Source organism: Hemicordylus capensis, chromosome 1, assembly GCF_027244095.1.
Source record: "Hemicordylus capensis ecotype Gifberg chromosome 1, rHemCap1.1.pri, whole genome shotgun sequence".
NCBI lineage: Eukaryota > Metazoa > Chordata > Lepidosauria > Squamata > Cordylidae > Hemicordylus > Hemicordylus capensis.
The window spans coordinates 95,902,031-95,929,348 of record NC_069657.1 but is presented as its reverse complement, the minus strand read 5'-3'; the positions used below and the strand labels follow the sequence as shown (position 1 = coordinate 95,929,348).

Sequence of the window (27,318 nt, the reverse complement as noted above, 5' to 3'; positions counted from 1 at the left end):
ATTTTTTCTGCAGAATGTCCATCAGAATGATATAGCATTGTTCTCAGGCCATTCTGGCCAAACAATCATGGCTTCAAGCCTTCAGCTGCTGCAAGGAGCACCAGTAAGTTTAACTCCCACCCCTCCCCTAATGCAAAAGAGGTAAGGCAGTCTTTCACATACTTCCAACAAATTCATCCCAGCCCACACAGAGCTAAACAAACGGCTGTTCGGACACCACATATAACTAAAAATGTGAATACCACAATGGGGGTAACAACCACATCATTAGTTCTTCTTTTGTCCTAATTTGCTAGGCACTGTATGTTTTGGAATGATCATCTTACTTGGAATGCATGAAGGAGCCCGCCCACTCCATTTCCCAGTTTTCAGACATGTTCTTCGGCTGCTTCCCAAACGGCGGTAGAAGGGAGAAATGCACTCATACTGAAGCTGTGTGTGAAGATGCTGGAAGCCTGGGGGTAGCTCTCCAAATGGTAGCAATGGTTTTTTGGTAGGATAGACTTCCAGCTTCTGTTTGCTAAATGCAGATGAATATAGCTGATGCAAAGGAGTCTCTCTGTTTTGGTGGACAAAGGACATGGGGATATCAATGCATCTTTATCAACAACCATGTTAAAGACCAATTAAGAACAAACTGTTATTACTTAATACATATACATGAAAAGGCTATGGGTTTAAGCCACAGGAAGTTTAAGGTTTTTTTCATCTTTGACCCAAATTGGCTGTGGGAATGATAATTTTTATTGATATATTTTTCAGCCTACTGCATGAAGCTGACATTTGCCATGTCATCTGAACCTGCCTATGTCAGCTCTATCAGCCCGACTTACTGTTTCAGAATCGACATCTGTAACCGACCTCAACTCGATTACTGATGCCACTTTCGGAATCATAAGTAGGGCTGATGGAGCAGACACTGGTGAGTTCAGATGCCAAGGCTGGCTTTCTACCATATCTCCCATGGGAAATTGGGTTCACTGTTGAACTCTGGGAATGAGAGTATTGGCTTTTATTGTGTCATGTGAACCCACTCTGTGATCAGCTGATTGAGTGCAAGTTGTGGTGCCCTACTTACCAATTGCAAACTGCTGTAAATTAGCTATTTACAAAGTATTGCAGTCTGAGGAAAATGTGATCCCACATTTAAAAGGCCTAGGTGGATTCTAAAATAAGTGTGCATGGTTCTTATGCTATCTTGATTCTTATTAAAACAAAAACAAGGATTGTGTAAAAATGTTCTGAATAAATAATAGCTAATAAAACGGACATTTGAAATGTGTATTCATGGCGAGCTACATGAAAAGCAGCATGGGTGTGTGAAAGGGATTGAAATGGAATCCAGTTTGATAAAGGCTTTGTTGGTATTAATTGTTAATATGGTACTGTCACTTTAAAAAGGAAAGCCTAGTGGAACTCTGGGGAAAGGGAGGGGAAAACCCCAGAATTGTTCTAGTGTTGACCTAGACAGAGAGCAACAAGCTTGTAATAGTATCTACAGAGCTGTGAAGCAAGTTTGATTTTCCCCTCACAATCTCCTTGCATTGTGGTGTAACACATGTAGCACAAAGCATTTTTTAAATGTGTTCATGTGACCATCTTTAATCATACATTTGGCTAACTTTGTAATCTTGGACTGCAAATGTAGGAGGTATTCAACTGAAAAAGAAGAGCAAAAGAGAGAAAACATCTTCTCTTGCTCCATCGTCTTGGACGTCTTTGCCAAGTGAGCTCCTATCCAACTAGCAGTCTTCAGTTCTGGACCATCGGTTTAGTTCATACAAAATCTGGCATGGGATGATTGCCCAATCAAATTAAGACACACAGAGAAAAGTAACAATATTTCTCTTTAACATTGTAGTTAAAGCATTGCAATCTCACCTTGACTGAACCTGCATTGGGAGTACTTTCTGTCTCACCAGGTCAGAGATCTTTGGTTCTCTGCAGGCTAGAAAAAATACAGTGTTGCACAATCCTTTTTCATGTTCAGAGTGCAAATGTTATGGTTCAGATCCCTGTCCACCCTGTGCTGTCACTAACAACAGTGAATTAGGATGAGAGGCAAGCAGTATACATAACATGTGTTTATGTACTGGATGATATCAGAACATAACCATCCAGTTCAGATTTTAACTTTTGTTCTTTCCAACTGAACATACTTTTTGATAAGCCCCTGCCTGTTTATGATAAAACTTTTCCCTCTGGTATCCTTACATTGTATTCTGTTGAAATCATTTAGACTCATTCACATGTCACTAAGCATAGGAATGCAGTTTAAACTTAGACCATACAACCCTCTCCCACTATTCCATGTTGTATTACCATATGTCACCAACCAAAGAGATGTCACTAAATCCTGCCAGTAGGGATGTGCATGGAACCATGGAGGCGTGGTCCAGCACCGGGTGTGTGTGTCTCGCTTTAAGGGGGGGTAGTACGTACCCCTCCTGCCGCTTTTCCTCCTCCAGAGCTCCACTTTGGAGCAAAGTTTTTGGGGTGGCAGCGTTCCTCCCTGCCGCCTCTGCCCCCGTAGTTGCCCAGTAAATGCAGAAGTTACTTTTACGCTTGCGCCCGTTGCGGCACACGCGTGTCTGTTGCCGGAATGTGCGGTATGCGCGCGGTGACAGACACACGTGTGCCGCAACGGGTACATGCGCGGAAGTAACTTCTGCTTTTTCTGGGCAATGATGGGGGCAGGGAGGAATGCTGCCGCCCCAAAAACTTTGCTCCAAAGTGGAGCGCCGGAGGGAGAAAAGCGGCGGGAGTGGTAAACACTACCCCCCCTTAAAGCGAGACACACACACACACCCGCCAGACCAGCCCAATTCCGAACTGGTTCGGAGGCCTCCAACATGGCCTCTGGACCGGTTCCGTGCACATCCCTACCTGTTGGTAGTCTTGAGAAAATGCAGCAGTCCTAGGATAAGGGGACAGACTCATGTGTGGTTTGGTAACTGGTTGAGGGATAAGAAACAGAGGGTAGGGATAAATGGGCAGTTCTGTAAATGGAATCAAGTAAGAAGTGGGGTCCCCCAGGGATTTGTACTGGGGTCAGTGCTCTTTAACTTGTTCATAAATTATCTAGAAGTTGGGATAACCAGCGAAGTGGCCAAGTTTGCAGATGACATAAAACTATTTAGGGTATTGAAATCTGAAACAGATTGAGAGGAGCTCCAAAAGGATCTCTCCAATCTGGGAGAGTGGGCAACAAAATGGCAGATGCGGCTCAATGTTAGCAATTGCAAAGTGATGCGTATTGTGGCAAAAACCCCTCAGCTTCACATATACACTGATGGGGTGCGAGCTGTCGGTGACTGACCAGGAGAGAGATCTTGGAGTCGTGGTGCACAGCTCATTGAAAGTGTCAACACAATGTGTGGCAGCTGTGAAAAAGGCTTGGAATCATTAGGAAGGGGATTGAAAATAAAACTGTTAATATTAAAGAACTCAAATGTGAAATTGCTGACTTCCTTGCTAAAATATATAACTTATCCCTGTAATCAGGCTCTGTACCAGAGGACTGGAAAGTAGCAAATGTGATACCGATTTTCAAAAAGGGATCCAGGGGTGATCAGGGAAATTACAGGCCGGTTAGCTTAATGTCCATTCCAGGCAAATTGATGGAAAGCATCCTCAAGGATAAAATTGTAAAGCACATAGAACAACAGGCCCTGTTGGGAGAGAACCAGCATGGCTTCCGCAAAGGGAAATCTTGCCTCACCAAACTTTTGGAGTTCTTTGAGAGTGTCAACAAGTGTGTGGATCAAGGTGATCTTTTTAGTCATATTTGTTTTATATTTTAGCTTAATATTTTAATTGTCATTTTTATAGTCTTGTTTTAATTTTTGCATAAACTGCCTTGGAATTGTTTTAATGAAAGGTGGTATACAAATTTAACAAATAAAATAAATAAACAAACCAAGATGATCAGGGGCCTAGAGCACCTTTCTTATGAGGCAAAGCTACAATACCTGGGGCTATTTAGTTTAGAAAAAAGACAACTGTGGGGAGACATGATAGAGGTCTATGGTGTAGAGAAAGTGGATCGAGAGAATTTCTTCTCGCTCTCACATAAAACTAGAACCAGGGGTCATCCCATGAAATTGATTGCCAGGAAATATAGGACCATCAAACGGAGGTTCTTTTTCACACAACATATAATCAACTTGTGGAATTCTCTGCCACAAGATGTGGTGACAGCCAACAACCTGGATGGCTTTATGAGGGGTTTGGATAACTTCATGGAGGAGAGGTCTAACAATGGCTACTAGTTGGAGGGCTATAGGCCACCTCTAGCCTCAAAGGCAGGTTGCCTCTGAGTACCAGTTGCAGGGGAGTAATAGCAGGAGAGAGGGCATGCCCTCAGCTCTTGCCTGTGGGCTTCCTAGTGGCATTTGGTGGGCCACTGTGTGAAACAGGATGCTGGACTAGATGGGCCTTGGGCCTGATCCAGCAGGGCTGTTCATATGTTCTTATCATAATGCCCTTATACAAATCTATGGTGTGGTCACATTTGGAGTATTGGGTCATCACATGAAACTGATTGCCAAGAAATTTAGGACTGACAAAAGGAAGTACAATCAACCTATGGAATTCTCTGCCACAAGATGTGGTGACAGCCATCAGCCTAGGTGGCTTTAAGAAGGTCAGATAAATTCATGGAGTACAAGTCTATCAATAGCTACTGGTCTGAGGGCAATAGGCCATCTCCAGCCTAAGAGACAAGATGCCTCTAAACAGCAGTTGCAGGGTAACAAAAGCAGGAGAGAGGGCATGCCCTCAGCTCTTGCCTGTGGACTTCCCAGTGGAATCTGGTAGGCCATTGTGTGGAACAGGATGCTGGATTAGATAGACCTTGGGCCTGATCTAGCAGGGCTGTTCTTATGTTATGTTCTTTTATCTATGATAGGCAAATGGCCATGAACCCAAAATGTTCAAGCAAAACCTTGACATGTTACATCGAATAATACATAACTGCTTAGGAAAGGCATAAGATTTGATTACTCAGGCAAGCTATATACTATGAATAGGGTGTTGTTTCCCGATTCACTGTCAGCTTTATTGAAAAGAGTAATAAAGATGACAGCTTTATTCAGAAGAGTAAACAACACTCTACTTGGAAACATCACAGCTGTTATTAAAGGTTACTTTGCTACAGCTGGAATCTAAACTCTTGGTAATGCATCGGATTCTAGATGACTGGGCTAAGAATGTGGAATAGAGCAGGAGTTTGCTAGAGAAAGGTTGCTAGAGAGACAACCTTGGGTATTATTGAAAAATAAAGCTTGTTTTAAATGTGCACAAGATGGTTTGAACATGGTTAGATAATTGTGGGGGAATAAACGAAAGATGTTCCAATAGGTATGCATGCGTTTAGGGGCCATTTTCAGCTGTATATTTAAATGTATATGACCCATTCAAATACTGTAAGCTAGACTGAGCTTTTAGAAGGTTACATGTTAGAAATGGCTTGATTTACTTCCCGGAGAGCTGCAGGGATATATTATCTTACAAACATCACTCGGCTCTTGTAGAAGGTGCAGAATAAGCTGTCAAAGAAGCCCATCTGTGCCATGCATTCCACTGAAGTCCTCAACACATATTAAGGAAGTGCAGGAGTGAGGCGGGGGAGGAGTGAGAGTTCACAGGGCTCAACTAATTCCAGGGTATGGTGGAGGGCACATAATGCAGTTACTCTGCTGAAGCTAAACAGGTCTGGGTATGGTCAGTGCCTGGATGGGACACTGACTGGGAACCCCATGCACACAGCTTTGAGCTGCATCATGGAAGAAAGGCAAAATATAAATGTAATAAATAAATAATCAGGCAGTACAATCCTGGGGCAACAAAAGTTCATGAGCTTCAGACTTCCTACAAAAGTCTTCCATAGGAATACAATTCCTCCATCCAATATCCTTGGGGCAAATGTGTCTCCTCTTGTTCTGTCTGTAATCCTTTGCCTCCTATTGTATACAAGTGAACTGCGTGGAAGGGAGCTGCAATCAGAAGGAAACATGGTCCTCACAATACCAACAACATATGGGGGGGGGAAGGGCTGTGAAATTGATTTTCACCTAGGTTAGGGAATCAGAATGAGGTGGCCCTATTCATGCAGCAGTGTAGTGCCAAAGAGGGTATGTTTCAGCAGTATCTGCCAATCTCTTGCAGTGGGTAGGGTGAGACAGAGGGAGGGAATCTCACCTGATTTCCCCCCTTTGCTCCTCTCCTTTCCTCATCCTCTCTCTCAAGAGGTAGGAGAGAAGCAGAGACTTCTGACCCAGGCACTGGTAGATGTATGTGAGATGTTGTTGGTGAGAGAAGCTCCAGAAATGGGTTCAAGGGTGGAAGATGGCAAAACATGATAATCTGACCTCCACTCCTGACTCAGAGTGGGTGAAGGCACTGCTTGATGTTATGAGACCATATCCTTACCCTGAAACCAAACCAAGCTGCCCATGAAAGACAGAAGAGTAGTGTTCAGCTGAACATGCTCAAGCAACATATGCTCCCAAATCCATCACAAACATTTGGCTGGAAGGTACAGCAGAGGTTTAAGGATGACTGTTAGGAATGTTCTCGAAATGCGATTCAGAATCCACATTGCAGACACATCCCTTTAAAACTGAGGGCTTACACAACCCCTTTAACATGGAGGAGAGCAGGTCCATACCTGCCCCTCCTCCATTGGATGCCACTTCTGTAATGGTGGTACTCCCCCCCCCCACTATGACCATGTGCTGGCAGGGTGTTTCCCAGCTGTCCCTGTGTACCAGCAACATGCAGGTATGGACCTGCTCCCCTCCATGTTAAAGGGGCTGTATAAGAAGAAGCTATCCACTACTTCAATGTCTTCATTATCAATTCTGAGGCTGGTTGCTGTACCTGTTCCCATTAGTTTAGTCTTCTTTACATTTAGTCGTCATCCCATTTTTTCACCGTGCTCCTTGACTTTCATTACTAGAGCTTGCAGATCATCCACATTCTCATAGCTGAGCTGAGGTACAGCAACCAGCCTCAGAATTTATAATGAAGACACTGAAGAGGTGGTTAGCTTCTGCCTTTTAGGATCAGCCATCAACGGTAAAGGATCCAGCAGTCCAGAAATACACCACAGACTAGCACTTGGTAGAGTTGCAATGAAGGCCTTGGAAAGGATATTTAGATGCCGTGATGTGTCTACACCTACAAAGATTAGAAACGTTTGGACAATGGTTTTCCCCATGACAATCTATGGATGTGAAAGCAGGACTTTGAAGAAGCAAGATAGAAAAAGCATTGATGTTTTTGAATTTTGGTGCTGGAGAAGACTTTTGAGGATACCATGGACAGCCAGGAAAACAAACAAACAAATCAATCCAGAATTTCTGCTCAAGGCACAAATGACCAGGCTCAAACTATCATACTTCGGACACATTGTGTGAAAACCCAGCTCCCTTGAGAAGTCCATAATTCTAGGAAAAGTTGAAAGAATGAGAAGAAGAGGACAACCAGCAGCAAGATGGATGGACTTGATTACAACAGCAATGAAATCACCACTGGGAGACCTTAAAGGCCAAATTGAAGACAGATCATCCTGGATAGAATCTATGTGGTTGCTAAGAGTCGACACTGACTTGACAGCACTCACTCACTCACTCAATCAATCATATGGCCTCAGTTTTGAAGGGATGTGCCTGTGATTCGGGCGCTGAATTGTATTTCAAGCACTTCCTTAATGACTGTCAGTTGAACATGTTCCATTTACCTCTACTTCAAAACTATCCCTGGAGGGAAATTCTCAGTGACTTTGAGGCCAGAAGTTAGAGGAGCACTTTCAGCTGACCTCTACCTCCAAACTCATTGTGAGGAATTCCTCAGAATTCAACCTTCCAGTACATCAGCACTTGGAAAATGATGACTAGGTTCCAAATACTCACTTTCTAAACACTCAGTTGTCCTATCTATCATTTATGTGAATACAGCAGGAAAGGTACCATTAGTGTATGCTTCTGTTATATTGTGGGAGAGACTGGGGGTCTCTAGTGATTCCAGAGACTTGAATGACCCCAATCATCCAATGTCTGCCTCCAGCTGTTCTCATGGAGACTGGCCGAGTTCAGAAACAGGACATAGATGGAGCATTTTACAGCCATCAGTTAAAAAGCAATCACAGTTAATTTTGAATGAAAACCTTAGTATGGCTGTAAAAGTTAAGGTTTACACACATATTTCAGGGAAAGTATCATCCTTCCCACCCCCACCCCCATCTCAACTGGGCAATAATCATGCCATGTATTTATGCAAAAACTCTAAAGAATATAGTTAAAATAGATCTTAAAACTAGATTTTAGAAAGGTAATTTACTTCTATACCATATTTTTCTTCGGTATATCAATATCTGTCAGTTCTGTTGGAATTTCTTTGCAGGAAATGTCTGGATACTTCCCAAATAAAGTCCCATACCTCCAGGCTGTTATAGTTCCAGAAATGCTTTACAAAAATGTAAACCATGAGCCAGATTTTGCATTATGATACTCTGATGATTTATAACCATTAACCAAATTTGATCACTCATGGGGGTGGGTTTTGTAGAATTTTTTCCTGGTTCCTCAACATATTTCTTTTTATTGGTTCTTTAAATTAGCAGGAGATCAGAGGAGGCAATGTGACATGATCTTGGGCCTTAGGCAATCACAGAGAGCTGGCAAAGTAGAAAGCAGGAAAGATGATTCTTTGGAACTGGAGCTTGAAAGAAAATTGGAAAGGCAGATGATGCAGCAAGCTCTTAATGCACAAGAGTCAAGGTCGGAAGCCCAACAGACAGAATAAAGAACAATAGCTGTCCAGGTATAGCCCTACCAAATCAGGGGAAGCACATGAGCTGCCTCAGCAGGCAGAATCCTTTTGAAACCTGATAGGAAATCATAGCCCAGGGAGTCTTCCAGCCTTCACTTCCAGATGCCTCACCACATAAGGCAACACATCACAGATCCAAAGTTTCCCAGTTCTAGCTCCTGGCCCTAATAATAACAACTTAATGTATATGGCAGCCTCATAACACATGTTTTCTCTCTGAGCAGTTCACAAAACAAAGTTCTTGGAGATAATGAGTTCTTTTAATTTCCTTTTGTACATTTAAAACAATTCTAGAAATACACATCTGCTTGAGTCACTATTAACTTTCTTGACTAAATCTAGCTAAATCTAGATGAGGAGGGCTGGCAAACTGTCTGCCTTTGTATCCAATGCTTGTGTTAATATTTGTAAGGAAACAGCTTGTATATCCATAAAACAAACTATAAAACTAAACCCAGTGTTAAAAAAGAAACAGTTTTTATGATTTGTAGTAAAGGAATCGCAAACTACCTTTTATGCAGATTGGCTGTTTCCCTGACCATTCTCCGTTTTCTTGGCAGGTCCTTTGCTCATTGCCACTGAGAATATAGGAGTTATTGCAAAAGAATGTAATGACTGTTCCAATTTTTGCATAACGGCTGTTCATCAGTGCAGAATCTTCCATCATTTTCCTGTACCCATTGAGTGGAGCACCAGGATCAGAGCAGTTTCTGTCTTCTACAACTAATAAAGGGGGAAATGTTATTTTTTTTCAAATGGAAAGTATTAATTCTGAATAGCAGATCATTCAATAGTTTGTGCATTTATTGCATCACAGCAACACACATATCAAAATTATTTTAGCTGCATTAAAGAAGCAAATATTCCAACTTTAAAATAGGCACTTATAAATAACTGGAATGAGGCAAATCCAACTTAATAGACCAGTGCAAGGAGTCAATTTGAGAATTAATGCTTTATTGGATCATTACATTCCATAGTTATATCCAGGAAGTGGTAAATTCCATTCCTGTGTTTTAACAGTTTGTGTTTAGAAATACTTGAACTTTTGCACACCAATAAATCTGGCCTGCACTTGGAAAATACTCTTTCTTTCTGTTTGATCCAGCACATTGTAGAGTTTGTGGCAACATGATCATTTAATTTATTATTGAGAACTGATCGCACTTATCAGCACTGTTTTTCTGGGTTGGTTGTATCCAACCCAACATCACAAATGTCCACCAGCCACTGAAATCCAGTCTCACAGGAGCCAAGTAGACATTCAGTGCTACTGGCATTACCTCCACATGTCCTTAGGAGAAGGAATTAGCATTTTGGAGGGGAAACTAGTCAGAAGTAAATTACTACTTCCATTCTTCAGTTTAACTTGGGATGTGTCACATAACTGTGTGGTCTAGGAAGTGAGCGCTCTAAATGCAATGGGGGGGGGCACTGACTGGCATTCTGGAAAGCTGAGGGCTCTTTGGGAAGGATAATGGGATATGCATTGGACATGGGGACACACTTTGCCATACAAGATGTAACAAACTATAAGCAGGCACATTTCCCATCATGGAACTTAAAAGGACTTACTGGAAGATTACTGTTAACAGATCTGACAGATATATGGTAGGAATGTGCATGAACCTGTTTGGAGGCCCTTTTAAAGTTCAACCATTCCGAACTGGTTTGTTCGGCTGGTTGGAAGGTGGGGGGACATACCTTTAAGGGCGGGGGAGGGTGAACTTACTCCTCCTGCCACGTTTCTCCTGCCGGCGCTCCACTTTAAAAGTGTCTGTTGGGGCGACGGCGTACCTCCCTGCTGCCCTGTGTCCTCTTCGGCCAGAAGTAACAGGAAGTACCCGAGTGCGACATGCGTATGCCCTGTGTGCACATGCACACCAGGTACTTCCTGTTACTTCCGGCTGATGAGGACACAGGGCAGCAAGGAGGTATGCTGCTGCCCCAACAGACACTTTTAAAATGTTACGCCGGCGGGGAAAACATGGCGGGAGAGGTAAGGGCAACCTCCCCCCACCCTTAAAGGTAGGCCCCCTGCCTTCGAGCCACCCCCACCCCGCCGGTTCTGTGCACATCCCTAATATATAGCTCAAAGTTATCTCCAACTATTCACACATTACAAAATAGCATATCTTCAGCTATTTTCCAGCCACGTCTCTATAGACTTCCAAAGAATGCATACAGGAAAACTTAATAGGGAAGCAGCCTTTAAGTATAGATTGACAGTTCTGGCTTTGGGATCCAGTTTAAAGAAAGACTGCAAACCTGCAGATTGATTAAGGGCTGGTTCAACCTCTTAAAGAAGCACCACAGGCACAGAAGAGTCCCTGTACCTCTTGTGGCTGCTGGTTCCGACAGACAGGCCAGGCCCCCATGGCTGAAGAGCCCCAGATGAGCCCATGCCTTGCCTCATGCCTCTGACAAACAGAACCCTCCCTCTCCCAAGTGGGCAGCCACATATCCCTGAAGAAGTCCTCTAAGTTTTCTTCACCAGAAAAAATATGGAAACAATTGAATCAGCTGTTTGAATGCCACCCTGTCCCCGCCTCTCTGGCAGAGGCTGCTAGTGCCAGCCATTGGAGGCAAAAGAGCAACAAAAGAACCTGACACAAAAACGAAAGTAGTCCATGTTTTCTTGCTTCTCTGGCAATGACAAACTAGAGCTGCTTCTAGGGACAGGCGCTAATGGCAGGAGCAGAAAAGCTCTTGGTTTGCTGGGAGCACAGGATAAGGCATGAACAGGAATGGGTTTTTCCAGCCACTGGTACCAGTACTAGCCATAAGAACTAGAAGCCAGTACAGGCACAGAGAGGCTTTTTTTAAAATGGTGGCAATGAAGAAGGTACCATGGGAGCCAGTCCCATGACATCTTATCAATATATACTGAAATAATAAGTATCAAACCCCTAATTTGTCAATCTCAAAGTAATTTAAAGGAAAATGCAATGATAGTTGTACAATAAGAAATGCAAAGCAGCCTTACCACATCCAGGATGGTGTGTTGACCAGCTCCCATCTAGCTGACAGTAGGCAATATGGCTGCCTTTTAAGGTGTGACCTGCGTTGCACTTGAAGTAAACTTGGGCCCCGTATTTAAAGTCTTCTCCTTCCACAAAACCGTGAGCAGGAGCACCTGGAGTCCTACACATCACCACTGACAGTTCAGATATTTCAAAAAAATCCACTTTATTACAAAAACAGGACTGTTAGGTAGATTCTTTACTTAGAATATAATAAAACTATTAAGAAGGAAGGGCTAAATGAGACCAAAAAAGGTAATGAGACTAGCATATGCACTTCTTTTAAAAAGAAATAAAAGTAAGCTTTACTCTGATCTGCTAAATGCTTATATGTGTCTCATTTTAAATACTATGGCTTAGATCTCTAGATTAGTGATGCACTATTAAGGTTCGTTGATTTCTGCTGGAGAGAGTTATTTATCTGCATAACTTTTCCATGGAAATAAGTGGGACATAAAAGTGCTTCACCTTGGCTGAATTGTGCCCCAAATCTCTAACTTAAACATTTTATGAGGAGCTTCAAAGTGTTCAACCCTCCCAGCCTTGTTAACCTAAAAGATCCCAGTGATAGATCACAGGACAGCATGCCATGAACAGTCGGTTCCTCATTTTGGAAGTCCTAGTTTGGCATAGGTAGGGCGGTTCATGCCTCATAATGGTATTAGAGCATGCCATAATAAGTGTAGCTCACTCTAAAGTGGAATAGGGCAGGGTTTCTTAACCTTGCCCCCCCCCCAGATGTTGTTGGACTACAACTCCCATCATCCTCAGCCACAAAGGCCATATCTGAGGGTGATGGGAGTTGTAGTCCAATAACATCTGGGGGCCCAAGGTTAAGAAACCCTCAAATAGGGTGCTATTCTTCAGTGGAGACAGGGAGGGCTGTGTAGGTTTTCTTCTGCCTCATCTTTTTAGTATTTCCAAGTCTTCCACCCATGACAATTTACAAAGTGAGCAAACAAGCTGCATGTAACCACAGAATAATCAGAGAAACGTGCAAAAATAATCAATGTTTGGCTTATTTTAAAAGAGATATCTAAATGTATTTTCTATTTTAAAAGTAATGGAGTCATCTGTAGAACTGTAATCAAAGTTTTGCTTAGAGAGGCTCCTTATCATGACTGTGCAGCTAAGGAAGCTCAGAGCTTCCTTAGCTTCAGAACTTCTAGCTCTCTGCAGTGTGGGCACAGGAACATAGGAAGCTGCCATATACTGAGTCAGATCATACATTTAGATCATAGGTCCATCTAGCTCAGCATTGTCTACACAGACTGGCAGTGGCTTCTCCAAGGTTACAGGCAGGAATCTCTCTCAGCCCTATCTTGGAGAAGCCAGGGAGGGAACTTGAAACTTTCTGCTCTTCCCTGAGCGGCTGCTCCATTCCCTAAGGGGAATATCTTACAGTGCTCATGCATCACCTCTCCCATTCATATGCAACCAGGGTGGACCCTGCTTAGCTAAGGGGACAAGTCATGCTTGCTACCACAAGCCCAGCTCTCTTCATGCATATCTTCCTGGTGCATGGACACTTCCTTAGTTAGGATGTCAGCCAGTGATTTTTGAGAGTGATAAATATAATCAGTTCAATCTTGGCAAAAATGGTAGGGAGCCACTCTGAGCAAAACTTAGATTACAATTCCTGCGCCATTTCTTTGGATTATCTCACTGAAACTGATGCAACTACAAACTACAGGGTTTCAATTCACAAGGAAGCCATGGCACAAACTCCTAGAGAACCATCACCTCATTAGACTGTAAGATGCCAGTTCCATAGAAGCCATAACTTGTTTTGCCACTAGCTTCAGCTGGCCAGAATGTAGGCTTACTCTATTTACAAAAACCTTCTCTGAACAAAATACTCCCAAATATTGCCTTATCTAGCCCTACTGTGCTAGATATTAGTAGGATATTAGCCCTACGAATACCTTTGATTCTCTGTGCTATGTATTTCTTCCATTCTAGAAGCTAAAGGCTTTGTTCACATAAAGCCTTGGCATCACATATGTGGTGACTACTTTAGCCGAAATATGGAAAGATAGTAACAAAAAAACTTCCACCAGAATAAGTCTCCACCATGTCTATTATGAAAGATCTGGCACTGAAAACAGCTGCACCTGCGGGCTGTCAGTATTTATTTTTAATGAGCTATTACTTCAGTGTAGGAAGACACTTATACATCACAGACTTGATCCAGAGAAAGTTAGTTGAATTTAAGCTAAACTAAAATTTATGAATGTTAAGTTAGTTGCAATGAACTAGTCTGATTTCAGTGAAGCCTATGATTTCAGTGACGCTTATAGATCTGGACTGGATGCTTTCATTACATGTACATTTCACTGCGTGCCATATGTCAATTTCATTACATGTGCATGTGTTACAATATGGTCAGACTTGACATGACTGGAAGTCCAAGGCTGAGGGGAGTAAGGGAAAGATCCATTCTACAGCAATGAGGATCACTCTAGGCAAACTGTTACCTACTTGCACAAATGCCACAAACGTCTCTCCCTACCATAAGATGGAGTGAGGTAGATTCCCCAGGCAGCAGTTTTGGGACACCATTAAATGGCAGTAAAACACGACTCATTTAATTATAACATGTTTTTTTACAACAGGGACTACTTAGATTTTCAGCATCAAGTGCCAAATTTTCTTGGCCCAGCCACCCTGACCTTCTATGCTTTAGTTTCTACCTATGCTGAGATCTACTTAAAGTGGTTAGAGAGAGTTTCATTTGCACTGGCTGGCTGCCTTTCCATTCTGGCTGATGAAAGAGTGAATGCTTGCAATACCTTTTCACTGAGTGAAATGGGGCCAGTAAAAGCTCTCTTGTAACCTATTTTATATCTCATCCTTCTTGAGCATTTCCTGCAGTTTCTCCACAGTCTCATTCTTTTTACCCTATTGCTGTTTTATGCAGGAAACGCTCTGAACATGGTTTTGAAATTAATGTTAGTACCTTGTGTGCTTTATAAGGATGTTTTCTTTCATTATGTGAATGGCTGCCTGGCAGGTGCATGAACCTAAGCGATTCTTTTCTCCCTCAGATTCAATAGTACATTTGACAGACTGTTTGCCTAGGAAAAGCTCCTTTGTAAGTTATATTTTTAAAATGCCTTTCAACATTCTCTTCTGTCTTCAAAGCACACTTTTATGGCTATATTCTGAAACTGCTTTCAGAGAGAAGGGACAAGAAGGACATTCTATAAAGGTCTCTGCTTGAGACACACAGACACTGCAAGGCCCAACCTGGAGAAAGTTAGTCAAGATTAAGTCCTAATTGAAATCAGCATTGAACTGTGGTTTGAGTGCTTGGTTCTCAGCAATGGAAGTGTGACCTGGGAGGAAAGGGATCTTATTTCACTTAATGAAAGAGTTACATGTGTAAAAAAGAAATAAAAAAAAGGGAACAATGCAAGCAAAACTGAGCTCACTTAAGTCCAATTGATTTCAATGAGGCAAAGTTAAGCACATTTTTAACTCTCCATTGAATAGGGCTGGAACATTCTTAGCATTCTTTGGACTAGTGCTGAGCTGAAACAGAGAGTATTTCACAAATATTTTCATCCCTTTCAAACATGACCTGATTTTTAGCCATTTTTGGCAATCTTTTGTGAAAGGATGAAACACATCAAAGGGCAGCTGTCTATAGGAAGAAAGAACCATTGGCTGCATTCACACATAACACAGAACTGGAGTTTAAGGGACAAGAGGTTTCCAAATCGTCCCATCCAAATGCATGCAACACCAGATCCACAACATGAGCGAGCTGAGACTTTCTCCCTGGAACTCCAGTTTGAACACTCAGGTTGTAGTGAGTTTCATCAACCCAGCCCGCAGTTCAACGCAGCATGCGTTATATCTGGATTCAGAACTGCAGGCTGCATTCTCTTTGACCAGAGTTGAGGGAGGAGGCTCCTCCCTCTCTCCAGCCATGATTGGCTGTGCGGGCTGTCCTTCATGCAAGAAAGAAGCTCACACAGCCAGTTCCCCCTCCTCTCTGCAGTCTCGCTGACTGCAGGCTCACTGCTCTCCATTATGTCCAAATTCAGACAGGAGAGCAGGGTGGGCTGGGGAGCAGAACTGCAGGTCAATTGGACCTGCAGTTCTATGTTACTTCAAATGTGTTACTTCAAATGTGGCCATTGCCAAGGCAACTAAGCAGAGCTTCTCACTGCAGTTTCATTTAGTTGACCAGTCAGATGGAACAGAGATGCACGTTCAGATGCACATCCAAATGTGCTTCTCCATCCATCTTTTGCTCCAACTTATGTGTCACTATATTCTATTACAATCAGACAAAGTTCTTGCTGAGAGCACTGATGTTCAATGAACCTGCCAGAGCAGTAAGGATGCACTCCCTCGCTTGCTGTCCTATCTCTGCTGAAGCAGCAGAAATTAGTAAGGAAACAATGAGGTCGTACACACGACCTCTGGTGGCTGCTTCCAAGGTCTGCGGGAAAACCAGACCTTAGAGTGTGTGGCTGCTCCTCACCCCCCACCAGCTGACTGCCAGAAATGGAGGCAGGCCAGGGGGAAGCCTCTAAACCCACTGGTGATCATCTAGATGATCGCCTGCCGAGCTTACCTCAGCTAAACGCCAGGTTAAAAAGTCGAGCTAGTCTCCTCTGGAACAGCCGGCAGCCTGCCCGATAACCCAGGCAGCCATGTTGTGAGAATAGCCTTATTATTTCCAAACAAGCACAAAAGAATTGAGAGCCTCTCTCTCCCTCTCCCACACACAAAATGGCAACTTTCACAGTGAAAACTGAACCTCACAAAAATGCAGTGTAGCACTAACTACATCTGAAGTCTATGCAAACCCTGCCTCCTGAGATTTGTAATGCTACCTCCCTTCTGTCCTTTAAGAAGCTTTTGAAAACTGATTTATTTAATTTATGTAAACTGCCTCAAGTCTAGGAAGTCAGGTGGTCAATAAATTTGCTAAATAAATAAATAAATAAAATAAATATTATCCTTAGCTGTGAACATCTGAAGAGTCCTGAACGTCTGAAATTACTCCTTTCCCTAGAATTTTGTGGGAAATGTCTACTCTCTGACATGGATATCAGCATAGCATTATATACAGTATGTATTCAGCAGATAAGAGTTCCCAGACAAGCTGTGTTAGCAGAAGCTTTCTATCAGTCAGTCATCAGCAATGCTTAATACAAGCATTGGTGCTCTCTTAACATACAAGTCATGGGGACCAATAAAAATGGCAGCATTTCAGTGTCCTTGACACAGTCAGATCCTGTATCTTGTGGAGCATTTAACCATACAATACTATCCTCCTTGAAGTCTTTCTTAATATCCACCAGCATTTACCAGTAGGGTGTTGCTGTGTAACACTAATTTAAAGCAAATTTTTGATGCTAGAGGGGAGTAGAAAGACACCCCTCCAAAGACACTCCCAAACTTCCCCCCAAGGGATGTGTATGCCAGCATCTTCACATAGAAGCAATGTGTTTGGCTTATGGCCATAAATAAAATGATTGATTGATTGATAGCAGCAATGTGGTGTACAACTGAATGAAAATTCTCCTGGCATAATTTGTACAGACCTAATTTCTAAATGTATATTAGAATACCACAGATAAAATAAACAAGTATTAGAAAGCAATAACCAAAAGGATGGAACATGAATTCAACAATGTGTAATATTCAAGAGGATGGAATTTCACATGAAGATAGTATTTTCATATATGAGGCTTAGTAGCCTGCAAGCTTTTACTGCACTGCAGGTTACTAAGATGAGCATTTGATCATGGGGCACTTGTAATGTGAATGAGCATTTTGGCCAATGTAGGCTTTATATTTGCATTGCAAATTAACCAAAGCCAAGGCTTCTTTAACCATATGCAGGAAAAGGAGCATAAACAATTGAAGCATGCTTCATATAGACAAAGCCGCTTCAGGAGGAGAGGTCTTGGAATGGGAAAACTGTGGGGTGGGAAGGAGGAGCTTAGCTTAAACCTGCTCCTGCCTGCCATTTTTCTGTTGCAACTGTCTACCTGTACAGCTGTTCCCCCTCCCCATGGATCCTGATGGGACAGGAGAGCTGGTGTTGTGGTAGCAAACATGACTTATCCCCTTAGCTAAGCAGGGTCTGCCCTGGTTGCATATGAATGGGAGACTAGAAGTGTGAGCACTATAAGAGATTCCCCTCAGGGGATGGAGCCGCTCTGGGAAGAGCAGAAGGTTCCAGGTTCCCTCCCTGGCTTCTCCAAGATAGGGCTGAGAGAGATTCCTGCCTGCAACCTTGTAGAAGCCACTGCCAGGCTGTGAAGACAATACTGAGCTAGACAGACCAATGGTCTGACTCAGTGAAGCTCTTCTCATGATCAGTCTCTCCCCGGGTCTGCGGGGACAGCAGGCTTAGCCCGCTCTCCCTGCAGACAATCAAAAGGCAGCCCTGGGGGGCTGGATCAGCCACCCACACGACTTCCAGCTCTGTCACGTAGACAGCATGGTCTGCAGGGATCAGGGGCTGTGCGGCCTCCAGAAGTTCCAGGAGAGACCCCCGATCCCCGATCCTGGAGAGACCCCCAAGCCCTGGAGGCTGCTTGCAGGCTTCTGGCCAGGGGTCTCCTCATGTATTGCTACACGCCGCGGCGACACATGATTTAAAAAACCAAGGTTAACGGAGCAATTGCTCCATTAACTTCATTTAAGGGGAGGGGGATTTAATATGGTTAGCTGTCACAGGGACCCAACAATATCCCTGGCGGTTGCCAAATTTTGTTATAGATTGACCAAACTAAGAGAAGCTAGAGCACAGCAATCGGTTACTGTCAACGATTCCTGATTTTATATATTTGATGACATTTTAGACTTTGTTTCCATTATTGTTTTCTCTTTTTACTGTGTATATTCTGTGTATATTGATGTTTGATCTAAGATCGTAAATAAACAATAACAATATGGTTAGCTGTTGGGAGCCGCACGGCCCCCGTTGCAGCACACAATCGCCCCAAAGTGGGCTGGGCTCCCTTAGCCCTCTTTTGGGAGATTGTGGGGATAGCCTCAGTATATGGCAGCTTCCTATGTTCCTAGGATGTGTGTTAGCAAGATAAACGTATAACTGGAATGGGTGAAAACACAGTGGGGGGAATCAAAATTGCAGTGAAAAATGGAAGGTGGCAGAAGGATTAAGCACCTCTGCTTTGCTTCAAAAGAAGCACCTTCTGGGGCTTTATTATAAATGTTTGCAGATAATGAGGCTATTCACATGTATGTGCAAAACTGGGCTAAGGGAGCCCAGTCCGGTTTTGCACACGTGTGTGAACTGCCAGCAAACCTGTTTGCTTGCTTCCTTCCTTCCTTGCTTATTCATTTAAATGTTCTTATATACTGCCTCCTCCAAAGACTCTAGGTGGTGAACAACAAAACCAATAACAATTAAAATAAAACAAAACAAACAAACAAACAAACAAACAAACAAATAATAGGGCAAATGCCAGCAAAACAGATGAGTCACAAGAAGGGCCTTGAAGCAGCCAGGGAGGGGGCTAAACAAATGTGAGGGGAGGCTTGTGGAGCCTTCCCCCCAAACAAGGTTAGGAGAGTGAGTGCTTTCCTAATCTCTTTAGTCTGATTGTCTGTCAGCCTCGGCTGCTTGCAGCTGTGGCTGCCAGACTGTGGCACCCTCAGGAAGGGGAGCGGGGATCCCCATATTTGAGCTCCAGAGGGCGGGGTGGGGCATCCCGGCATCCCAAGTCTTGGACCTGCCAGCAGCAGCCAGTGCTCATCTGGGTGGGTGATCCACCCACCCAGGGAAGACAGTATGATCATGTGCAGTTAGGTAAACTCTTCAGGGTTTCCTTCCCACAAACCCTTTAGCCTTTTCTTACTGTTCGTGAGAAAAGGCTCAATGTGTAGTACAGCCCTGTATCTCATGTGCCCCGAGAGCTGGTCCTAGCTAGGGTTATCAACCCTCCAGGATCAGTTTGGGGTCTCCAGGAATTAGCATCAATCTCTAGGTCACTATTGAAAATATTCCTGCATATTTTCAAGGCCTGATGTGAAAAATGTTGGAAAAAATATAGGGAAATAATCAGGAATAACTTCAGTTAGTGTTGGCCGAAATGCCAAAGGCAGAAACCAGGGGAGAGCTTTTGTGCAGTTCCTATTTGTTTCAATGGCGCCTGTGCAGAAGAACGTCCCACTGATCTGTGCTCAAGAGACGCTTTGTTACAGGCTAAAAGCCAGAATTTATTTATTTATTTGCCCCCCCTTCGTCCGAAGACCCCAGGGTGGTTAACAAGATTAAAACACTAAAATTTCAATAAAAACTGAAAACAACTAAAATTTTAAAGAGGGAAGCGGGTAACTCATTTGCCGACTAAAGTGCCTGACTGAAAAGGGCAATCTTCACTTTCCTAAAGGCTGGAAAAGAGGGAGCCATGCGGATCTTTGCAACAAGTGAGTTCCACAGACAGGGACATAACTGAGAAGGGCCTGACCAACATGCCAAGATCTTGACTCTCTGTTACGATAGTATAAAAGACACTAAGAGAAAACGTGTCTGGGCAATAAAAAGCAGATAAGGTATAAAAAGATTCATCTATATACCAACCATAATTTAAGAAATGTCTTATGGAACAATCCTGGAGCAAAAAATATTTCAGTGTTTCATTTTCTTTATTCTTTGCAGCACTTTGGAAAGCACTTTGTCTTTCCTTGGAAACTTCGTGGTTTCCTTGGAAATATCACAACTACTTCTCTCTGAAAATCTTATAAACCTGCCATTCCTGTCGTGATAACTGGGTAAAGTTTTGCCAAATCCTAGCCTATCAAAGCTTGAGAGATTGAATTCATTTCACTGGCAGATCTTCAAGCATTTCTAGCTAAAACACTCACACAATTGAGACTGTGCTTACAATTATACAAGGCTGAAGGGTGAGGAAGAAATCACACAGGCCTCAGAGCTGTTCAACAAATAATAAGATTTAATGCCATCCTTACCTTTTTCTACAAAATTGTCTTGATATATTTCTTGTATGAACGATATTAAAAGTCTCCACTATCCAACACATATTTTTAGAACTTAAAAATAGAACTTAAAAAAGACAGGGTGCCTGAATTTTTAAGTCAAAATTTCCACTGTTAATAACTCATGGCAGATTTTCATTCTTCTCCCTGCCCCCCACCCCCAATTACTTCTGGGTGACATTCCTCAGCTTTGAATTATCTGCCACTGAGTAAGCTGGAAACCATTTCTAAATCTGCTACAGAAAAATTGGATTACTTTGTTCTTATCCCATTGCTTCTCTGTATAAATAAATCCCACTTTTCTTTTTCTGCTCTCTTTCTCTTCCATTATTCACTGCTGAATAATATATAGGTTAATCTCAGCCACCCACATCTCATCAATAATACATTCCATAGCCAGATAACAACTTTTTGTCCTCAGCAGGACCACAGACAGTGGCATTCACCACCTACATCTCTAAAATATGGCTCACAGGAGCCTGCTAACTAAGCAAAGAGACACAGTTTAAAGTGGTGATTCCCTTATATTTAGCAGGGGGAGAGCAACTGGCCCCATCCATTCCCAGCACAGCATCCCTCCAGTGGCTGTTGCTGGTATCCGCCTTGCGTTTCCTTTTAGATTATGAGCCCTTTGGAGACAGAGGGCCATCTTATGTATGTATTCATTTTCTGTGTAAATGCTTTGAGAACTTTGGTTGAAGATCAGAATATAAATATCAGTAGTAGTAGTAGTAGTAGTAGTAGTAGCAGCAGCAGCAGCAGTAGTATATTCAGTTACTTTCTTGTTTTTCATCTAATAATTGTAAGGGAAGAATGGTAGTTCAGTCCCCAAATAGCAGAGCAAAAACAGTTTGGTGAGAAAGCAGCAAATCAAGAAGTCTTGAGACAGTTCTTTAGTACTGAAGAACTACAAGTATTTATTTAAAGAAATGGTTACAAACAAATGTGGAAAAGCCTGCAGCTTAAATTCAAGTGTAGCTCATGGCTGAAGAGAGAGAGCAAAACAAACAGCTATCTCTGGAGAGACAAAATGTGTTAGCATTTTCCAGTGTTAGCACTGGAAGAACAAAGAGGGGAGGAGTCCAACACTTTTATCCATGGTCCTAACACTCTGCCCCCCCCCCCCCCCCGCATAGTCACTATGAGACACTGCAGCTGAAAGCTGATGCTGCCAGGGTCCTAGCTCCAACACTCCTTCTCATTGGCTCATGCTGCTGTCTAAAAGTCCCAACTGCTCTATCAAGGTTTTGAAACTATCCCTGGGCAACAGCTTAGTTAGCACATCTGCTATCATTTGTTCACTTGGACAATACATCATTTTTACAAGCCCTTTTTCCTGTGCATCCCACACATAATAATTTTGTTTCAATGTGTTTTGTTCTAAATTTAATTTTCTCCATTTGTGAGATCCTGATGCAGCTTTGATTATCCTCGAACATCTCAGTGGGTTTTGGTTCATCTATGTTGAAATCTGATATTAGCTGGTGCAGCCATGCCACCTCTTGACATGCTTAACATAGGTGTATGCTTTAGACCCAAACCTGTTGCTCACTCTTGCAACATATTCTTTTAGTCTTTCTAGAACTTGTCCCTTTTTACTTAACAGGTATGTATATGTGTATCTAGAATAGTTATCTATGAAAGTAAGAACATATTTATTCCCTCTTGATGTACTTACTTGCATAGGTCCACAAACACCACTATGAATCAGATCCAAAGGATGCTGTGTTTCTCTTTCTTTGTGTGCAAGAAAAGCAGACCATGTTGCCTTTGCTCTTTTACAGCATGTACACTGTGATTCAGTGCTGCAGGGGGCTATTTTTACACCCTTTACCAAATCCAACTTTTCAACCTGACATATTATTTTGGCATCTCTATGGCCTAACCTTCTGTGCCACAAATTCACGCAACCTTTGTGTGTGTTTTTCCCCTTCACAGTTTTGGCCTTTTCAGTCACACATTCTTCTTCAAACAATCCATTCTCTTGTAAACCTGCTTTCATAAGCAATTCCTGTTTATGAGTAATGAAACAGTGCCTTCCTTTAAATTTTACTTTGTAGCCCCTCTCTGTAGCATATTTTACAGACATCAGACTTGTTTCTAGAGTAAAAAGGTAAAGTGTGCCATCAAGTCGATTTCGACTCCTGGCGCCCACAGAGCCCTGTGGTTTTCTTTGGTAGAAACATACAGGTAGGCACATACAAAGCTTCTTCAATTGTTAATCCAATGGTTTCTCCTTTCTCTAGTTTGCAGAGCAATTGTGCAGATCCTTTCCCTTCTGCATACAACAGTTTCCATCTGCCAAGTATAGGTATCTTACCATTTGTATCTAGGTTTATAAATCTCTCCCTTTCTCTAATAAGGTTGCTTGTAACACCTGAGTCAATGCCAATGCCAATGCTGCATTTCTCAGACTTAGCTTCCAAAACATTATCTGTCCTTGCATGCTATATCCTTTGCTTCCATGATTGCTTACGAATTCTGTACTCTGTGTTCCCATATGACTCACTCTCTTTACAGCTTTATTTTGCTTGCCTTTTGTCTGCAAACTCTTTATTCTTGGGACACTTATTCTGCAAGTGTTTGGGGCTTCCACAAAAAAAAAAGCATTTCTTTCTTTCTTTCTTTTTTTGCAAGGGTGTAATTGCATTTTCTTCTCTTTCCTTTGGTTGCCTATCATCCCTTCTGTGCAAATCTTCTAGACAGATAATTGCAAATTGTAAGTCTGCATCCTCCTTTACTTCCAAGGCACTAGTCACACTATTATAGTAATGTGGCGAACTACAGTATTCAACATCAATCCTATCAAAACTGTGTCTGGCATGATTACTTCTTGAGCTTACAGTTGCCTAGAAATGTCTAACATTTCATTTATGTGCTTGGACAGACTTTCTCCTTCTCTAAGTCTTTTATTACTCAGTTTTATTACTAGATGCACTTTGGAAATCACAGGCTTCTTTTTATATAATCTCTTCAGAGGTCCCCACATATCCTTTGCATTTTCTTTGTCTCTTTGAGGCAGTAAGATTGGGTCACTCAACACCAAGTAAATCATTCCTGATGCCTTTTCATCTGCTTTGTCCCATTCTTTCTGCTCCTTTCCTACATCTGCAGGACTCTGCAGGACTTGGCAGTGCAGAACACTGCCAAGTCCTGCACATGCAGGAAAGTCATGGACTTGGCAGTGCAGAACACTGCCAAGTCCATGACTCTTGAGGAGCATCTCCATCTTGAAAGGCCAGAGCTAGTACTCAGGACCTTGCAACTTTTCAATCATCTGGAATCCTTGTGCTGTCTCCATTTTCCAAGTTTTTCTCTTTGCTTTGCTTTCTCTCTGGGCTTTTCTCTTTTTTTTACTGGCTTCTGAGCCCATCACTCTTTGAAGGGTAAGATTGACAGTTCAGTCCCCAAATAGCAGAGAAAAACCAGTTTGGTGAGAAAACAGCAAAGCAAGAGGTCTGAAGACAGTTCTTTAGTACTGAAGGACTACAAGGATTCATTCAAGGAAAAGGTTACAAACAAATGTAAAAAGGCCTGCATCTTATTTCAGCTGTAGCTCATGGCTGAAGAGAGAGAGCAAAACAAACAGCCATATCTGGAGAGACAAAATGGAGACTAGCACTGGAAGACAAAGAGGGGAGGAGTCCAGCACTTTTACCCATGACCCTAACCCCCATCCCCACCCCCAGTAGTGGTGTACAAACAGGTTCAGCATTGAACTGGGGTTTGGGGTTTTTTTCGAGACCAAAAATACTAGGAAGCATGTCCAACGTTGAACTGGTTCAGTTCAACTATTTGGGGTCGAACCAAACCACCCCCTGTTCAGTCTGACTTTGGACCGAACCCCACTGGGTGGTTGTAATCCCCCCATTTTTTAATCACTTACCCCCTCCTGGGATGACCAGGCCATGAAGAGGCCTATTGTCCATTGTGCAGGTGTGGCAGCCTCCAAAATGGCCACCGCACCAGAGGGGGATGGCCCGAACGGGATGAAGAGCCAGCAGAATGGCCGGCTAGAATGGCAAGGAGGCCGGCGGGGGGAGGGAGAACCCTTGTGGGGACCCCCCCCACACACACACCTAGAGGAAGGTGAGGGTTTAAGTGAGCCAGCATGGTGTAGTGGTTAGAGTGCTGAAATAGGACTGGGGAGACCCGAGTTCAAATCCCCATTCAGCCATGATACTAGCTGGGTGACTCTGGGCCAGTCACTTTTCTCTCAGCCTAACCTACTTCACAGGGTTGTTGTGAGGAGAAACTTAAGTATGTAGTACACCGCTCTGGGCTCCTTGGAGGAAGAGCGGGATATAAAATGAAGATGATGATGATGATGATTGATATAAAAAGTTTTGAAGATTTTTTTGCGCCCCCACCCCACCCCAACCAAACTGGGGATGGTTTGAGGGTGTGCCAGACCGAACTGGCCTGGTTCAGTTTAGACACAAACCAAACTGGGTCATCTGGTTCTGTGCACACCCCTACCCCACAATAGTCACTATGAGACATTACAGCTGAGAGCTGATGCTGCCAGGGTCCTGGCTCCAACAATAATATGGGCTGTGATAAATTGATTCTAAAGAAAGTTGATTTGGTGACACTGTGACTTCACATTGTGCTTCTTAAATTGCTAACACCAACAGTTTTTTTGTAATTATAGGGCCCAGCTATGTCCATGGTACTCAAACCTGCTCATCAACTAATGTGGGGTGCTTAATATCATGCATTAAATGCTCTCTGGCAATATGTATTGGTCAAATGGGCCTGTTGTTGAGACTATGACTGAATGGACACACACCGGATATTGAGACCCAAAATACTATGAAGCCTGTTGGGGAGCATTTTAACCTTCTTGGACATAAAGCCACAGACCTTGGGGTGGCTGTACTTAAGAAGATAAATTCACCGGGATGTTTAGCATGCAAAATAGCAGAAGAATAACTTCTAGTAAAATATGATTGTGTCAATCTCTCTTTGAAAATTGATTATGGGTTTTTGCACATTATAGACATCTCTATCCTTTGTTACCTTTACATGCTAAAGAGACATGTGAACCATTGTACATGTCTCTTTAAATGTAGATGGAATATCTACAGCTGCTGTAACTGGCCATCTTTGCTTTCACCCTACATCTGAATAGTGGATTGGAACCCACTTATGTATTAAAATATGAATTGATCTAAAAGGTGCTAACTTGTTCTTTTTAAATTCTTTAACAACATGTATCTGTTTCACATGTAACAAAAATGGGTTAGCCAAAGGCAAATGTAATAGTAATAATAATAAGATAATATGCTCCTTAATTTTCTTAAATGTAAAACGTAGCCTAGCATTGAAGAAACCTTTCATTATTCCAAAACCAAACATAAGGTTTTCACAAGGCTCACTCTCCTGAATGCAATTCTCTTCCAAAGATAAAAGTGGTTCAGCCAAATAGCACTATCTTCAGTTTTTATTTTAGTGGACAACTGTCCAGTGACTGCATAGATCACATAACTGACTAGAAGGTCATCTAGTTCCATTATTCCTGCCACCTCATGAAGATCCAGATTAACATTATCCTACAACCCCCCTCATCTGCATGTTTAAGTTACTCTTTGCTTTAGTTGTTTTATTTAAAAACATTACATGCCACTACCTGTATGAATGTTCTAGAGTGAGTGTCCCAAAATATAGCCCTCAAATTACTGGAAATCCTCTCTTACACTACAATTTAAGATGCAAGCTGTTTGTTCACACACACACACACACACACACACACACACACACACACATTGTCCTTTGACCAAAATACATTTTGATGCCTGATTTAGTGGTTTAACCTGAACATCTTTTACCCCAGTACAGTAAGAGACTTGAGAAAGCATGATTGCCTGGTATCTAGGAAGAGTGCCCTTCCTGCTTGAGCTTCTAGTGTCTCACCACCAGAGGTAATAACTGTGGCCAGTATTTGTACAATGTGCAGAAAGGAAAGGCCCCTTCCATTTTCCCCCTTCAGCCTCAGGGTGAAGTCATACATACATTCCAAGTCTGATGGAAATGCTTTGAACTCACATTTTCTGCCCTGACAATAAATGCCCCTGAATGCAGAGGACTCTTCCGCCACACTTTGGAATATATGTCTAGCTTTACCCTCAGTTCACCTCTTGCTATAATATTTTTTCACTCTTGCCACAAACATGAAAAGGAATCCTACAGTGATAATCAACCCTCCCACTATGCTTTCATCAGTGGATTTAGAGTCCTGTTTTTGTACCCCTTCATGAGCAAAACATTTTTTCTGCAATTATCCCACCAGCCAGGAATAATTAGAATAATGACATGATGTAATCCCAACAGCAATGAAAATCTTTTCATGCCTTTCCAGCCAAGTGGAACCCACCCTGATGTTTTCCAGTTTCATGCTTCTGTGAATGAGACAGTAACCATGTGAAAGTATGCTTGGGTCAGCCACTGTGATGTATTCATCCGG

At 42.6% G+C, this 27,318-nt stretch overlaps 1 protein-coding gene and 1 long non-coding RNA gene across 7 annotated transcripts in view; one reads left to right on the top strand and one right to left on the bottom strand.

Annotated features, from left to right (window-relative positions):
• Positions 1-27,318, bottom strand: part of PAMR1 (peptidase domain containing associated with muscle regeneration 1) — a 130,975-nt gene that overhangs the window by 8,764 nt on the left and 94,893 nt on the right. For 4 of the 5 annotated variants that reach the window (XM_053282000.1, XM_053282019.1, XM_053282036.1 and 1 more), the window contains 4 exons: positions 11,822-11,992; positions 9,346-9,558; positions 1,882-1,975; positions 327-559 (listed from right to left, as the gene is read on the bottom strand). In XM_053282000.1, coding sequence (XP_053137975.1) covers positions 327-559; positions 1,882-1,975; positions 9,346-9,558; positions 11,822-11,992 — 711 coding nt within the window. The remainder of the gene's footprint in view (positions 1-326; positions 560-1,881; positions 1,976-9,345; positions 9,559-11,821; positions 11,993-27,318) is intronic. The other variant, XM_053282009.1, reaches the window with a different exon arrangement.
• The window catches only part of LOC128338902 (uncharacterized), a 65,172-nt gene that overhangs the window by 13,764 nt on the left and 24,090 nt on the right, over positions 1-27,318 (top strand). The window lies entirely within an intron of this gene.